Below are 17,762 nucleotides of genomic sequence, written 5' to 3' on the forward strand. Positions count from 1 at the left end.
GAAGAATTCCTTCTTCAATTTTTAAAAAGATTTTCAGAAAAATTAATGGTAGGACTGGGAGTGGTGGCTCACGCCTGTAATCCCAGCACTTTGGGAGGCCGAGGCGGGCGGATCACCTGAGGTCAGGAGTTCAAGACCAGCCTGGCCAACATGGTTAAACCGCATCGCTACTAAAAATACAAAAATTAGCTAGGCATGGTGGTGCATGCCTATAATCCCAGCTACTAGGGAGGCTGAGGTAGGAGAATCGCTTTAACCTGGGAGGCAGAGGTTGCAGTGAACCAAGATCACACCATTGCACTCCAGCCTAGACGACAAGAATGAGACTCCATCTTGGCGTGAACCCGGGAGGCGGAGCTTGCAGTGAGCCGAGATCGCGCCACTGCACTTCAGCCTGGGCGACAGAGCGTGACTCCGTCTCAAAAAAAAAAAAAAAAAGATTTAGTGTTAGTTCTTTTTTAAAAGTTTGGTAGAATTCAGCAGTAAAGTCATCCAATTCTGGGCTTTTTATTACTGGTTCAATCTCATTACACATTATTGGTCTGTTCAGGTTTTCTGTCGTGGTAGGTTATGTGTGTCCAGGACTTTATCCATTTTCTCTGCGTTTTCCAATTTGCTGGCATATAGTTGTTCATAACAGTCTTTAATGATCCTTTGTATTTCTGTGGTACAGTTGTAATGTCTCCTTTTTCATTTCTGATTTTATTTATTTGGGTCTTCTCTCTTTTTTTCTTAATCTAACTAAAGATTTGTCTATTTTGTTTTTCTTCAAAAAAATTTGTTTTGTTGATCTTTTGTAATTTTTGCCTCAATTTCATTTATTTCTGCTCTGATCTTTATTATTTCTTTCTTTCTACTAATTTTGGGTTTAGTTTGTCGTTACTTTTCTTGTTCCTTGAGGTGCATTCTTAGATTGTTTATTTGAAATCTTTCTGCTTTTTTGATATAGGTGTTTATGGCTATAAACTTCCCTCTTAACACTGTGTTTGCTTTATCTCATTGATTTTGATATGTTTCCATTTTCATTATTTTCAAGAAATTTTTTGCTTTCCTTCTCAATTTCATCATCGACTCACTGGTCATTCAGGAGCATGTTGTTTAATTTCCATGTATGTGTACACTTTCCAAAGTTCCTCATTACTGATATCTAGGTTTATTCCCTTGTGGTCTAAGAACATACTTGGTATGATTTCAATTTTTAAAAATTTGTTGAAATTTGTTTTGTGCCCTAACATATGGTCTATTCTGGAGAATATGCCATGTGCTGATGAGAAGAAGAATGTGTATTCTGTAGCTGTTGGATAAAATGTTGTGTAAATATCTGTTAGGTCCATTTGGTCCAAAGTGCAGTATAAAATCAATGTTTCTTTGTTAATTTTCTGTCTAGATGATCCGTCTAATGCTGAGGGTGGAGTGTTAAAGTCCCAAACATTGTTGTATTGGAGTCTATCTGTTTACATCTAATGATATTTGCTTTACATATCTGGGTGCACTGATGTTGGGTGCATATATATTTGCAATTGTTATATCCTCTTGCTGAATTGATCTATTTATCATTATATAATGACCTTCTTTGCCTCTTTTTGTGTTTACTGACTTAAAGTCTATTTCATGTGATATAAGCGTAGCTATTCCTGTACATTTTTGGTTTCTATTTGTTTGAAATATTATTTTCCATCTCTTCATTTCCTATGTATATCTTCTTTTTTTTTTTTTTTTGACAGAGTCTCACTCTGTTGCCAGGCTGGAGTGCAGTGGCGTGATCTCAGCTCACTGCAACCTCCGCCTCCCGGATTCAAGTGATTCTACTGCCTCAGCCTCCCAAGTAGGTGGGACTACAGGTGCATGCCATCATGCCCAGCTAATTTTTGTATTTTTAGTAGAGACAGGTTTCACCATGTTGGCCAAGATAGTCTCAGTCTCTTGACTTCGTGTTCCCCACTCCTCGGCCTCCCAAAGTGCTGGGATTACAGGCATGAGCCACCGCGCCTGGCCCTATCTATGTGTATCTTTATAGGTGAAGTGAGTTTCTTGTAGGCAGCCTATAGTTGGGTCTTGTTTTTTATCCATTCAGTCAGTCCATACAGTCCATATCTTTTAACTGGGGAATTTAAACTGTTTACATTCAAGATTGTTATTGATAGGTGTTATTTTGTTCATCATGAGGGTGCCAGCAGTGGCTCCAGTGGGTCCCAGGCAGGCTGATTCTCAGGTTCCCAGGTGGTGTTCATGGGCACTGGCAGTAGCGGTGATAAGCCTCAAGTGAGTCAGACCTCAGGTCCTTTGGCAGTGCACATGGATACTTGTAGTAGTGGCGGCCTGAATGGGCCAGTCCTTGGGTCCCCAGATGGCAATGCAGGCACAAAGCGGCTCTGCCACGAGAGGGGGCAAGATCGTATTCGTGGCAGCAGGCTCAGGAAGGTAGCTGTCAGGCTCTGGGGAGTGTGCTTTAGTGCCTTATGTCCTGGGGCAGCCTCCCTGATGTGCTGGACTGCCTGTTCCCTGGGGTGTAGAGTGCTGTGTGTAGGCTCGGGTGCCAGTGGCCTGGCCGTATCACTGGATCCACCTGGTGTTGGAATGCTGCAGCCCTCTAGGGGAATGTGTGGAGATGTCAGCAAGGCCCCAGGGATGTGGAGATGCAGGGGCTATTGGCCCCAGGGCAAGATGTAGTATGGTGGTAGCTCTGTTCCTAAAATGATGCCATGCTGTAGCAGCTCGGATCCTGGGGTTTCTTGCAGGGGGACCTGGTGTGAACTTCCTCTCTGGAACAGTGTTATACTATACTAGTGTACTATACTCTACAGTGTTCACTAGGCTCAGGGCCTGTGAGGACAGAGGGGCTCTCCTGTAGGTGGTTTTTCAGGCATCTGTGATGGGAATGTGGACTGCTGAGGATCTTCCACTTACATTTTCCCCAAAATAGGGAGTCCCTCTGGATTCTGTGCTGATCCTGGCCAGCTGCTGTTCTTCCCTCTCTATACTTTCATCTCTAGTTTTCAGGTCTCAGAGAGTTTTGTCACTTCCTTGCTAAATTCCAGTGTTATCCTTTGACATTCTATTTGTCATGTGGTTATCTGCTCACTGTCTTTGTCCTTCTGGTAGGAGGTTAGTACTGGGCATCTCTAGTCATCCATCTGGATGGTGTCTCCCCCAGAGTTATTTCCAAATACTCCATCCATATTCTAACTAATGACTTGTGAATTTTCTTCAGCTAATCTATTCCATTGAGTCAGTTGGCCCAGAATTTAGCTGTATAACAACCTTTAAATCCGTGACTGGTTTGTCTTTCCTCAGGCTGGAAAGAAACCTTCAAATCCAGCCTTCTGGTGGATCAATGGAAAAGGAGAAGAGGTGCGATGGAGTTTTGAGGAACTGGGATCTCTGTCCAGAAAATTTGCCAATATACTTTCAGAAGCCTGTTCCCTACAAAGAGGAGATCGGGTAATTCTGATTCTACCCAGGGTCCCAGAGTGGTGGCTTGCAAATGTGGCCTGTCTGCGAACAGGTTAGTAATGTTTGCTTTCTGATCATATTTAATACTAAGCTGGATGGGAGATTTTCCAGAACACCTAAGTAATCATGATACATTGATTCTGGTGTGGGCCTATTGTCACAGAGTGCCTTTAAATTGTATGAAAGTGTTAGGCCATAGTAGGCTAATTCCTTATCCCTAGATGGAACATCTTTAAAAGATAACCTTAGCGTTACAGCCTCACAAAAATTGTTGTGTTACCCTGATTAGAAAAAAAAAAAAAGATATTCTAAAGAACCTGTTTTCTGGTCCTGGTTGTCGGTTTCTTGAAGAACCCTGCTGGAGAGGACTGGTCCTTCCCAAAGTGAAATGATGAGCCAGTGTCAAGAGTCCAGGAATGGCAGACATGTGTTCCCCAATTGTCTTGCCTCCTGTGTCACCTGGGAAGAGCAAAACCTATTGTGAAGTGAATGCTTTCCATCCCTCTCTTAAGGGTCTGGGACTTAAGGGTGGCGGGGCCCAGGAGGAAGATCTATATATTTTTGAGAGTCCATTTATCCTTTGAGAAAATAATACCCAAAGCTTACTGAGCACGGTTCTAAGTTCTTTACATGTTTTAACTCATTTAATCCCCTAATTATCCTGTAAGAGAAGTACTATTATTGTCATATCGTTTTACAGATGCAGAACCTGAAGCTCACAGAGGTGAAGTGGCTTGTCCCAAGTCCCAGCTATAAGAGTGTCTGGTTCTAGGACACTCTTAATCCTTATACTTCATCTTACAGTATAATATACAACCAGCAGGAATAGAACCACAGAAAAGATGAATGCCTCCACCTGTCCTTTTGGAAAGAAATCATAAAGCAATCATATACGTTTTAAGAGGCACTAAGCTGAAGTGGTGAAGTGTACAGTTCTGGAGTCAGGCTACAGGGTTCAGTTCCTGCACTCTCACTTACTACTTAAGTGATATCTTGGGCAAGTTATTCATAGTTTTTATGTTTGGGGATTTTTTTTGGTGGGGACTGAATGAGTTAAAACATATAATCAAATAATAAATATTGGTTAATATTACTTTTCAATCAAAACCTTCTTCAAGCTCAAAGTTATGGATGGTCTTCAAATAAAGAATAATTATCCAGTATTTAACATGCTTTCATGTTAGGCCAAAAGGGTCATAGACTCTGAAATCCCTTGAAAGGCAAAAGCAGATAAGTGGAAGTAAGATAAATAGATACCTTCCTGGTAAACTGACTAACTCATTCTGAGAAATACAGAATGTGTAGATGGTATCTACACTACTATAACATAATGAAGCCTTTCTTCTAAACACTGTTTCTTTTCTGCCCCTTTAGGGACAGTTTTAATTCCAGGAACCACTCAGCTGACCCAGAAAGACATTCTCTACAGACTACAGTCTTCAAAAGCAAACTGCATCATCACCAATGATGTTTTAGCCCCAGCAGTAGATGCTATTGCACCCAAATGTGAAAATCTGCACTCCAAGCTGATTGTATCAGAGAACTCCAGAGAGGGGTGGGGGAACCTTAAGGAGATGATGAAGTGAGTAGCCATGCTTATTGTAGAACAGCTTCCCAAAAGGAAAGGCAACAATAAAAAGATATTAAACCTAGTAGTGATTAGAAAAATGCAAATTAAAACAACAGGCAAAGAGAACAGTTGGTAGTTGTTGCTGCATTAATAGTACTAAACTCTGAAGTAGGAAGGAGCTTGGAGTGCTTTTTGTAGGTTGGGATCCCCTGAGATGGAGATCGGTGTATAGGAAGTTTATTAAGGAGTTCTTTTGGGATTAACACCTGTGAAGGATGGGTAAGAATGTAGGATTGGTGCCGGGCGCGGTGGCTCACGCCTGTAATCCCAGCACTTTGGGAGGCCGAGGCGGGTGGATCACAAGGTCAGGAGATCGAGACCATGGTGAAACCCCGTCTCTACTAAAAATAGAAAAAATTAGCCGGGCGCGGTGGTGGGCGCCTGTAGTCCCAGCTACTCAGGAGGCTGAGGCAGGAGAATGGCGTGAACCCGGAAGGCGGAGCTTGCAGCGAGCCGAGATTGCGCCACTGCACTCCAGCCTGGGCGACAGACCGAGACTCTGTCTCAAAAAAAAAAAAAAAAAAAAAGAATGTAGGATTGGGCAGAGAAAGAAATTTATTTGCGATGTATTCCCTGCAATTCAGTCAACCCTCTGGGACATCTGAAGGTTGCACAGCTCCTCAAAGCTGTTCCCAGCTAAAGCAAGAGGTCCTGGACTTTATACACCCACATTGATCAGTAACTGAATGTGGGTTGTCCCTAGGAGTCAAGACCTTTAACAAAGCAGCTCTCTTCAGTCAAGGCAATCTCTAAAGAGGGCTCCCACAACACCTGTGGGGATTAAGACCTTCATTCCTGCAGAGGGCTCTTGGAAGTGCAACACAGCATCAATCACAGAGCTGTTATGATCTCCCAGGGAAATTGATCACAGTCAGTCCTTCAGTGTTGGCTATCCCATTCCCTTGCTGATAGCAACACTGGTATCAGGTTAAAATAAGAAAAATGCTTAATGTTAATGGATGCAATTATAAAACTGAATTTCACTGATGCTGAAGCCTAGCATGGAGTGCTTCCATGGGTTACTTGGAACTCTTGCCAGGTACTGGTTAATTCTTAGAATTGGGCTGGCAGCAAAGTCCTTCTCTAGAATGAGCTTCCTACCTTTACTCAAGGATTTGGGAGCATGCTTGCAACTATGGACTTTTTCCTACCGCATTTAAAATTGCTAATACCGAGTTCTTGCCAAAGGCCAAGTACTGTTCTAATAAAAATAACATTATAATTGCAATCATAGCTTATATTGATATGGTTATGTGCCAGAAACTATTCTAAGGACTTCAGATATATTACTTCATGTAAACCTCACAGCAACCTAGGTACTACGATTATACGCTGAATAAGGTCAAATGCTCGTACCTGGCAGAGCTAACTTTCAAACCCAGGCAGTATGGGTGCTGAGCCTACACTCCTCACTTCTGTATGTACTGCCTCTACTAAGAGATCAGTACGATAACCCTGCCTCAGGTTTTGAGGGCAACAGTATCGGTGATGGAAGTGATAGGAACACAGCTATAGATACCATTTTTTTTTTTTTTAGACGGAGTCTTGCTCTGTTGCCCAGGCTGGAGTGCAGTGGTGCAATCTTGGCTTACTGCAACCTCCGCCTCCCAAGTTCAAGCAATTCTTCTGCCTCAGCCATCCAAGTAGCTGGGATTACAGGCATGTTCCACTATGCCCAGCTAATCTTTTGTATTTTTAGTAGAGACAGGGTTTCACCATGTTAGCCGGGATGGTCTCAATCTCCTGACCTCATGATCCGCCCACCTCGGCCTTCCAAAGTGCTGGGATTACAGGTGTGAGCCACTTCACCTGGCCTATAGACACTATTTTTAATTAACTGAGATAATTATGAAATCATAGACTGAACACTTGGTGTAGCTTTGTCAGGTTTTGAAAACAGCTTTTCAGCCAGGCGCAGTGGCTGATGCTCATAAATCATCACTTTAGGAGGCTGAGGTGGGATGATAGTTTGAGTCCAGGAGTTCAAGACCAGTTTGGGAAACATAGTGAAACCTCTTCTCTACATAAATAAGAATAATTAGCCAGGCATGATGATGCACGTCTGTAGTCCCAGCCTACTTGGGAGGCTGAGGTAGGAAGATTGCTTGAACCCAGGAGGTCAAGGCTGCAATGAGCTGTTGATTGAGCCACTGCACTCCAGCCTGGGTGAGAGACAGAGACCCTGTCCAAAAAAAAAAAAAAAAGGAAGGAAGGAAGGAAGAAAAGAAAATAGCTTTTCTATATTTCTCATGAATGGCCTGGAATGGCCTTTTTGTTTCTACTCACTGTCATCCCCACATGCCTGGATAAATCCGTGTGCATCTTAGACACTTGATATGTATGTGTGCAGCTGCCCTAATGTGTGATTTGTATAGAAGTCTGATTATCCTTTGGAACTAAAAGGTTTTCTTTCTCTTTAACTGGAATTCTTTCTTCCCTGGATGGATGGTTAGATCCTGTTCAATGTTATTGTCTACTATATCCAGAGAGTCTATATATGTAGACTCCCTTGTGGGAAACAAAAACCATCCTTTCATAGTTGGCAAACTTTTTTTTTTTTTTTTTTGAGCCAGAGTCTTGCTCTGTCACCCAGGCTGGAGTACAGTGGCTCGATCTTGGCTCACTGCAACCTCCACCTCCCAGGTTTAAGCAATTCTCAGCCTCCTGAGTAGCTGGGATTATAGGTATGTGTCACTGTTCCTGGCTAATTTTTGTATTTTCAGTAGAGACAGGGTTTCGCCATTTTGGCCAGGCTGGTCTCAAACTCCTGACCTCAGGTAATTCACCCGCCTCAGCCTCCCAAAGTGCTGGGATTACAGGCGTGAGCCACCATGCCCACCCTCAGCAAACATTTTCTGTAAAAGGGACAGAGAATAAATACTTAAGGCCTTGCAGGCCATATAGTCAGTCTCATCACAGCTACTCAACTCTGCCATTGCAGTGTGAAAGCAACCACAGATAATACATCAATGAATAGGCAATAACATTTTACTTACAGAAACAAGAGGCAGGTCAGATTTTGCCAGTAGGCTGTAGTTCGTTGGCCCATCAGTACCCATGACTTTTACTAACATGTATTGTATTAACATACCCATTTTTAAAAATCACATTTTAAAGCATCTATAGGGGAGGGAAGGGGAAAATTCTTCCTTATCCATGATTGCGAGATCACAGACTCCTCACTCTGTGGGAGGTATGATAAAAATCTCAAGTTTTAAAAATGCTTCAATCCTTCTTGATCGTAGACTAAAAAGCTAGGAAAGCAGCTATTACAAAGCTTTTGATGACAAAGTTGAGTTTTGATTCTAGAAAGCCCCAAAAGGATAGAGAAAGTGATGGCTTTTACCCTGTAATTCAGGCTAACCCACTGGCACCTGATTCACGACATGAAGAGGTTCAAGTGGATAGCTTCTCAAAATGTTTCAGTGGTAACAGTCTATGATGCTGTGTTTAACATGCAGTCACTGTAGTTTTTCCTTTGCAGATGTGCCAGTGACAGCCACACCTGTGTGAAGACAAAACACAATGAGATCATGGCCATGTTCTTTACCAGTGGAACAAGTGGATATCCGAAAATGACTGCACATACCCACAGCAGTTTTGGCTTAGGATTATCTGTAAATGGAAGGTATACTTCCACAGAAGTGCAACTTGAAGTGTCAAAACTGCAAAGATGATGACTTATGTCCTGGTCTTTTATATTTACTTTCCTATGTACATCAGGGCTACTCTTTGTTTTCCCAGGTTCTGGCTAGATTTAACACCCTCAGATGTGATGTGGAATACCTCAGATACGGGCTGGGCAAAGTCTGCCTGGAGTAGTGTTTTTTCTCCATGGATCCAGGGAGCATGTGTATTCGCACACCATTTACCCCGTTTTGAGCCAACTTCTGTCTTGCAAGTAAGCCAAAGCACAGGGAGGTCAATATTTAGAAATGCATTAAGCAGTATGGCTGACAGAACTGATGAATAAAGCAACTTGCAGAGATCAGAGTAGACAATATAATTTAAGATGTGTCACATCCAGAAAGTCAATAAGCCTGAAAAGATACAGTCGGCCCCCTCTGTATCTACAGGTTCTGCAGCCTCTGATTCTGCCAGCCACGTATTGAAAATATTTGGGGCCGGGCGCGGTGGCTCACGCCTGTAATCCCAGCACTTTGGGAGGCCGAGGCGGGCGGATCACAAGGTCAGGAGATCGAGACCACGGTGAAACCCCGTCTCTACTAAAAATACAAAAAATTAGCCGGGCGCGGTTGTGGGCGCCTGTAGTCCCAGCTACTCGGGAGGCTGAGGCAGGAGAATGGCGTGAACCCGGGAGGCGGAGCTTGCAGTGAGCTGAGATCCGGCCACTGCACTCCAGCCTGGGCGACAGAGCGAGACTCCGTCTCAAAAAAAAAAAAAAAAAAAAAAAAAAAAAAAAAGAAAATATTTGGGAAGAAAAACAAAAAACCAAAATACAACAATTTAAAAAATGCAAATAAAAAATACCATGTAACAAATATATACATAGCATTTACATTGTTTTAGGCAGCATAAATAATCTAGAGATTTAAAGTTTACAGGAGGATATGCATAGGTTATATGCAAATACCACACAATTTTATATAAGGAACTTAAGCATTCCTGGAACCAATCCTGCAGACACTGAGGGATGATTCTACAAGAAAAGGTAAGAATGCATTTACATTAACATAAACAATGTTTAAATTGTGCTGCGCCAACCAAAGACATTTAAGCACTTATTAAAGTATAATTAAAAAAAAAAAAAAAAAAAGTTGTAGTAAGACCAAGAGTTTGCTTTTTCTAAATTGCAGACACTCTCCAAGTACCCCATTACAGTCTTCTGTTCGGCAGCAACTGTGTACCGAATGCTTGTACAGAATGATATGGCCAGGTAAGAAATGTTAGTAAATAGGCATTTAGTGGGCGGAGGAAAGAGGAAGCTATAAAATAAAAGATCTTTCTGCCTGAAACATAGCTCCAAGCCAGTAGACACAGGATTTAGCAATCTCTCCTCTTCCTCTTTCTCCTTCTTGCCTGCATTCTGTAAATGATAATTACTGTGTCCAGGGCAGGCTCCCCCAAACAAGAAGAAAGTGAGAGTTCAGCTACATCTATAGCTCTAAGCCCAGTGGTTATGGGTAAGAAGATGGTAAATCTTTTGGATGATGGCTTTCTTTGGGCTGAGAAAATAGAGAACTTGCTTCTATTTGGAACCTTATCCCAGCAGATAGAAAAGAGGATTCAAATGCTGATTCCATTTGAAACGGTGCATTGGTGATCCGAAAAGAAAAACAACCCCTGTTTCTCTTTGTTTTGTCTATTTGTTTGTTTTTTGTTTTGTTTTATTTCAATAGGGTTTTGGGGAACAGGTAGTGTTTGGTTACATGAATAAGTTCTTTAGTGGTGATTTCTGAGATTTTGGTGCACCCATCATGCAAGCAGTATACACTGTACCCAATGTGTAGTCTTTTATCCCTCACCCACCTCCCACCCTTTTCCCAGAGTCCCCACAGTCCATTATATCATTCTTATACTTTTGCATCCTCATAACTCAGCTCCCAGCAACCACTATTTTACTATATTCACAACACTCAATACTCCTGGTCTCCAGATGTAAGGGATCTTTTCCCACACATTGACCAATTCTCCAACATCAATATGACATTATCTCCCTGGAGGCAGCATCATATACCACAGGTTAATGACTCAGTCCCACAAGGCTGTTTCCCATTTCAAATGGTAATCACAAATCCAGGCTGTCAGCTGCGCATATGACCAAATGGCTATAAATCAGAGGTTCCCATGACCCTTCCTTGGGTGTAGTAATTTGTCATGATGGCTCACAGAATGCAGGAAAACACTTACTTACATTTCCCGGCTTATTATAAAAGATATGATAAAAGTTACAGATGAATAGCTAGCCAGATGAAGAGGTACATAGGGTGAGGTCCACAAGGTCCCAAATGCAGCAGCTTCTATCCCTGTGGAGTGGGGGTGCCCTACCTTTCCGGCACGTGGTGCTCTCCAAACCTCATATTTCAGGGATTTTTTTTTTGGAGGCTCCATTATGTAGGCATGATTGATTATTAAGTCAATCTCCAGCTCCTCTCCTTTCCCTGAAGAATGTGGGTGAGGCTGAAAGTGCCAAGCTTCTATTCCTGGCTTGGCCTTTCTGGTGACCAACCCCTATATGGGAGCCCCATTGAGAATCACCTCATGAGAACAAAAGGCAATTCTATCACCCAGGAAATTCCATGGAATTTAGAAGCTCTGTGTCAGGAACTACAGTCAAAGGCAAAATATTACAACAAAAGATACTCCTAGCACACCCATCACTTGGGAAATTACAAAGGTTTTAGACGCTCTGGGCCAGGAACCCAGGATGAAGACCCAGTACAGGTTGAGTATCCCTTATCCAAAATGCTTGAGACCAGAAGTCTTTTGGATTTCAGATTGTTTTGGATTTTGGAATATTTGCATTACACTGGTTGGGCTGCCCTAATCCACAAACATGAAACCCGAAATCCTCCAATGAGTATTTCCTTTGAGCATTATGTCGGTGCTAAAAAAGTTTCAGATGTTGGAGCACTTTGGATTTAGAATTTTCAGATTAAAGATACTCAACATCTATGTATTTCTTGTTATAGCACATATCACGGGTAAATATATTTAAATTGATGTTATTTAATTATCGAATAGGAAATAATTCACCTGCCTTAAAAGTCAAAAGGTATAAAAAAATACACAGTGAAAGGGCTTGCTTCAAACCTTGTCCCCAGTGACCCAGTCCTCTTCCATGGAGGCAAACTGAGTTTCCAGTTTCTTGTCTATTCTCCCTGAAAATACACAAACTAATACACATGTGTTCTCCCCTTCTCTATTTTTTTTTTTTGAGACGGAGTCTTGCTCTGTCGCCCAGGCTGGAGTGCAGTGGCACAATCTCAGCTCACTGCAACCTCTGCCTCCTGTTCAAGCAATTCTCCTGCCTCAGCCTCCTGAGCATCTAGGATTACAGGTGTGCACAACCATGCCTGGCTACTTTTTGTATTTTTGGTGGAGATGGGGTTCTGCCATGTTGGCCAGGCAGGTCTCGAATTCCTGACATCAGGTGATCCACCCGCCTCTGCCTCCCAAAGTGCTGGGATTACAGGCGTGAGCCACCACTCCTGGCCTCCCCTTCTCTATTATAAACATAAATGGGATCACAAGATTCACACAGTTCTGCACCTTGCTTTTTTCCCCTAACAATACATTCTGGCACTGTGTTGTGCAATATGGTAGCCACTAACCACAGATAGTTATTTCAATATAAATATTAATTAAATAAAATTAAAAATTCAATCCCTCAGTTATACTAGTCCTGTTTCAAGTGTTCAATATTCATATAGGGCTACCATATACTGTAGTGGGTATAGTAGATTACAGAGTACTTCCATCATGACAGAAAGTTCTATTGGACAGCACTGTCCAAGAGCTTCCTCATTTTTTATAACTGCATAGTATTCCATTGTATAAATATCCCACCATCAGTTTAACCAAACAATTGGTAAACTTTTCATTGCTGATTTAAAGTGTTATCATGGTGCTTGCTTCAGCAGCACATACACTGAGATTGGAATGATACAGAGCAGATTACCATGGCCTCTGCATAAGGATGACATGCAAATTTTTGAAGCAGTCCATGAAAACATAAAAATGAAAACAAAATAAAATAAAATGTTATTATGGGGTACCTTCCCTAAGAACAGAATGACTTTCTTTGTAATAAATTACACCTCCACCCCAAAAAGGGGGGTGAAGAAAAACTATTATTTGGGATGTTCTAATATCATTCTATGATATTAGAATGATTTATCTTTTAATATTTTTATTTTTAATTTGTGTAGGTGCATAGTAGATGTATATATTTATGGGGTAAAATGGTTTGTTTTGTGCTAGGGAGAGGAATTAAAAAGCAACTAAAACATTTTATATTGAAGTTCATAAGAAATAATTTTCACTTCTAATTTTCACTTCTCTCCATTTTTCCTCCTAAATCTAACTTATCTGGTTTTCTGAGAAGCTATAAGTTTAAAAGCTTAAAGCACTGTGTAAGTGCTGGGGAACCAATCACCCCTGACGTGACTGAAAAATGGAGAAACAAGACGGGCCTAGATATCTACGAAGGATATGGACAGACTGAAACGGTACCTGACCTCACTGAAAAGACATAGCCGGACTCCATTTAGTCAGATGAATAAAAACCAAAGTGTCCACTGTCTCCTTACGATTATTTGAGGGATAAGAGTTGAGTGGTTAGAAAATGTTTAAAAAACAATGCTTGCAAGAACCTAATTGCAAAAAAGCTCTGTTAACAGATAGCTGTTTAAATAGCCATTCACTGACAAACACCACTGTTAATGGATCAGAATAAGGGCAATTACAATTTTTTTTTAAATGAAATAATACTGGATCTACTGAAAGAAAGAATTCCTCCCAATGTGATAGGGAAGTATCTTATTTAGAGCTGCCTCAAAACGGAAAATGCTGAGCTCCTTGCTGCCTGAAATATTAAGAGTTTGCTGGACAACTCCTTAGCAACAATACTCTAAAAAGGATTTTTTTTTTTTTTTTTTTGAGACGGAGTCTCGCTCTGTCGCCCAGGCTGGAGTGCAGTGGCCGGATCTCAGCTCACTGCAAGCTGCGTCTCCCAGGTTTACGCCATTTTCCTGCCTCAGCCTCCCGAGTAGGTGGGACTACAGGCGCTCACCACCTCGCCCGGCTAGTTTTTTGTATTTTTTTTTAGTAGAGAAGGGGTTTCACCATGTTAGCCAGGATGGTCTCGATCTCCTGACCTCGTGATCCTTCCGTCTCGGCCTCCCAAAGTGCTGGGATTACAGCCTTGAGCCACCGCACCCGGCCTAAAAAGGGTTTTTTAAAGAGCTCATAGAGATAAGGAATAAGAAATTCTAGAGGAAACAAATGAAATAAGAACAAAAAAATGAAATAAGAATAAATAATGAAATGAGAAAAAAGAACAACAGTGGTTATTTTGTGCAAGAGGGAGGAGTAAGATGAAATAGATAAGAGAAAGGTTGAAAAAACTTTTCACAATGTGTCTTTATAATGCTTCAGTTTATGAACCATGATAATGTATCACCTGGTAAAAAATGAAAATATCAAAAATAAAAAACAAAAATTGAAAAATTCATGAACTAGAAATAGCATAGCAAGTATCATGCTAATACAAATGCAAATGTTAGCATACTCATGTTTTGATAAATATAGATATAGAGTAATTATTGTTATAACAATATTTTATACATATGCATGTATTTATATGTTGTTTATCACTACATTCCATGAGAGTATAGTGTTCATTTTGAGCTTAGTTCATAGTAAGTGTTCAATAAATAATTTGTTGAATGAATGCATGATAGATGAATAAATTTTAAGTGACTTGTAATGTTATCTTACTTTTTCTTCTTCTTCTTAACTAGGTGCTAATCTGTGGAAATTTTAAGGGAATGAAAATTAAACCTGGCTCAATGGGAAAACCTTCTCCTGCTTTTGATGTTAAGGTTTGCACATCCCCTTCCAGGAGAATGCTTAACAACCCAATCTCTACACTATCTACCTACCGCTTACCCCCATATAAACTCTCTTTGTTATGGTGGTGATTCCATTTTACTTCTATGATACTTTAATTTTTATTAATAGATGAAAATGAGTTAGAAATGTTAACTTATTGGTCTCCATTATTTTGCAGATACCTATATTGTACTATACAGTTCTAAGCATTTAATAAATGTTAACCCATTAGGCTGGACACAGTGGCTCACGCCTTTAATCCCAACACTTTGGGAGGCCGAGGCAGGAGCATCGCTTGAGCCCAGGAGTTCAAGAACAGCCTGGGCAACAATGTGAGACTTTGTCTCTACAAAAAAACATAAAAAACTAGCCAGGTGTGGTAGTATGTGCCTGTGGTCCCAGCTACTCAGAAGGCTGAGATGGGAGGATTGCTTGAGTCTGGGAGCTTGGGGCTGCAGTGAGCCATGATCACACTACTGCACTCCAACCTGGGCCACAGAGCAAGACTTTGTCTCTAAATAAATAAATATTAACCCATTGAATTTCCAGAAGAAACCCTATGAGAAGCATACTAATATTAGAACCATTTTACAAATGAGGCACAAAGAGGTAAAAGAACTTACCAGAGGTCACACAGCTAATAGCTGCTAGAGTTGGGCTTCAATCCCAAATAGTCTGGTTTCAATATCTGCACTCTAAACTACAACACAACACTGTCCTCTCAGGCGAGGTAGGTCAAGACCTTCTGAGGAGGTCAACTAGGCCCAAAGAGGCTTCAGTTTACAGTGGCTGCAGCACTTTCCCTCTCTGCTCCCAAGCCTGCCTGGCCATTTCCAGTCTTTCTGTATCCACTGCCATTGCTACCACTCGATGCCTAGGAGGCATTCCAATTCCCCATCAGCAAACTTTATATAGGGTTAAAATTGTTCTCTGATCAACCCAGCTTCAAAGCTGGGTGTAGCCAAAAGAACTTACACTAATTTAGATACTCCTTAACTTATGGTAGTGTTATGTCCCAAAATAAAGTCATCATAAGTTGAAAACATCCTAAGTCACAAATGCATGGCTGACTGGGAACTGTAACTTACTGTTGCTGCCCAGCATCTGGAGAGAAGGACGGTTTCAACTGAATGGTTATCTCTTTCACACCATTGTAAAGTTGGGAAATAGTAGGTTCAACCCATCTTAATTCAGAGACCCATCTGTACGTTAAGAGAGAGCAAAAGCAGCAAAAATATGGATGAATTAACAGAGTACAGCTCTTGGATAAATGTTTCCCAAGCTTATTTGATCATAAACATCATATGGATATGTATTAAAAATACTAATTATCAGGCCCCTGGAGAGACCAATTCAATAGATTTGGAGTGGGACTCTGGAATCTGAAATCTTGTGATTTTAACAAGCACCTCCAGGTCGTTTTTAGGATCAAGTAAGTTTGAGAGAGTTTAGAAGAACTTCATTGCTGTTGTAACTCTTTATAGAATAAACCCAATCCTGGGTTCTTTCTCTCACTTTAACCTTGCTATGGGAACCTTGTCTCAAGATAGGATAGCCTAGTGGTTCAACTGTATCTCTGCTATTCACTAGCTGAGTGTCTGTGGGTACATTGTTAAAGCTCTCTTAAGTTCCAGTTTCCTAATTTGTAAAGTTGGGACTAGAGGGACCAACCTGTCTGTTTGCCTGGGACTTATCTGGTTTTAGCACTTAAGGCAATACATCATGAAGAACCAATCCCCTACAACCCCTCACCACTTCAGTCCCCAGATGGTTGGTAACCCAAATAATAACAGAACTGATTTCATAGGTTTCTTGTGATGATTAAAGGAGACAATATGTTTAAAGAGCATATCAGAATGCTTAGTATGTAATGAAGATCCAAAAGATGGGTGCTGTTATTTACCTCTCCCTCACATTCCTCTTTGAAAAGCTTCTCTAAGAAAAATTGGTAGGAGAGCCCTAGTTGCATTCCATAAACAGGCTTAACAATAGTTTGTTGGTTTAACAGGCTACCTTAGGTTGAAGAAAGAAATATTGATAATTAAGCACGCTCATGTCTGCATTACAGGGAAGTTGATATGTAACACAGCAATGTTCTTTTTCTTCCTCCCTTAATAGCAATTCCCAATATGCATGGCTATCAGGGTCTTACAGGCACAGCTGTACTCACAGTGATCCCAACTGCAAGGTACCCCCACCTGTTCCACATTAAGTTGAGCCCAGTGGTTTTCTAGAGCAGCTATCTTTGAATGCAAATATGATGAGGCTGAGAGGAAAACAGTACTCTGCCTGCATCCCCACTCATTTTTAACTCTTTCCACGGGCCGTTATTACTGGGCTTCTTGTTCCTTAGCTAAGAGCATCTGCAGTAACATTCTGGCATCTGGGGATGTGTTCCAACAAGGTGAATATTCCTACAGCTTCAAAGCCCAAAGTTTATACTCTTCTTTGTTTGCTTTTAAATACTCATAATTTTCATGTATAAACATTTTAAGACCCTATGAACAATGAGGAACATGATTCTCCCCAGACACAGAAGATTTTTTCTATATGCCCATCTATTAAAATCTGTGATAAGTACCTGGAACTTTTAAAATACTTCCTTTCCGTCAATAATTCCTTCATACCTGGAACCACATATTTCTTTAGATCACTGGGTGGGAATTTATATTTTTTTTATTTGCAAGAGCTTAAAGAGAAGTTTTTACACTTAGAATTCCTTTGCCATTTAAGTTTCTCAATCAGCACATAAGCCCCTTTCCTTTTGGAAAGTGCTAGATAAGTATTATACTTATTCTCCATGCAGGCCACACCTCAGGTTTGAAGGTATCTGGAGAACATATATAAAAGCAGAATTTTGATACTTAGAAACAGCTAAAAGTCATTTAGAGCAAATTCTGATATATAAAATCAGCAATCAACTTGAGAAATGCTAATCTGATTTTTTTAAATTGGATTAAACTCTCTGGAGGCATTGCACAGAGGAATGTAATGATTAAAAGCATATGACCTGGAGTGTAAGTGGTGAGATTTGGATTCCAGCTCAATCATGCACAGTGTTAAACTCTCTGCACCTCAGTTTCCTCATGTGTAAAATGGGCAT

At 41.0% G+C, this 17,762-nt stretch overlaps 1 protein-coding gene and 1 non-coding gene across 5 annotated transcripts in view; both read left to right on the forward strand.

Annotated features, from left to right (window-relative positions):
- Positions 1 to 17,762, forward strand: part of LOC105484988 (acyl-CoA synthetase medium chain family member 3) — a 68,519-nt gene that overhangs the window by 42,481 nt on the left and 8,276 nt on the right. For all 4 annotated transcript variants that reach the window (XR_011616338.1, XM_071084208.1, XM_071084207.1 and 1 more), the window contains 7 exons: positions 3,295 to 3,505; positions 4,828 to 5,035; positions 8,568 to 8,711; positions 8,828 to 8,984; positions 9,901 to 9,980; positions 13,152 to 13,275; positions 14,569 to 14,649. Coding sequence is in view for 3 of the 4 variants with exons in the window: in XM_071084208.1 (XP_070940309.1) it covers positions 3,295 to 3,505; positions 4,828 to 5,035; positions 8,568 to 8,711; positions 8,828 to 8,984; positions 9,901 to 9,980; positions 13,152 to 13,275; positions 14,569 to 14,649 (1,005 nt within the window). In the remaining variant the exon portion in view is untranslated. The remainder of the gene's footprint in view (positions 1 to 3,294; positions 3,506 to 4,827; positions 5,036 to 8,567; positions 8,712 to 8,827; positions 8,985 to 9,900; positions 9,981 to 13,151; positions 13,276 to 14,568; positions 14,650 to 17,762) is intronic.
- On the forward strand, positions 12,672 to 12,778 carry LOC112427301 (U6 spliceosomal RNA). The gene has a single exon (XR_003018804.2). It is a non-coding gene; the product is annotated as a U6 spliceosomal RNA (small nuclear RNA).

Source organism: Macaca nemestrina, chromosome 18 (assembly GCF_043159975.1).
Source record: "Macaca nemestrina isolate mMacNem1 chromosome 18, mMacNem.hap1, whole genome shotgun sequence".
Lineage (NCBI taxonomy): Eukaryota > Metazoa > Chordata > Mammalia > Primates > Cercopithecidae > Macaca > Macaca nemestrina.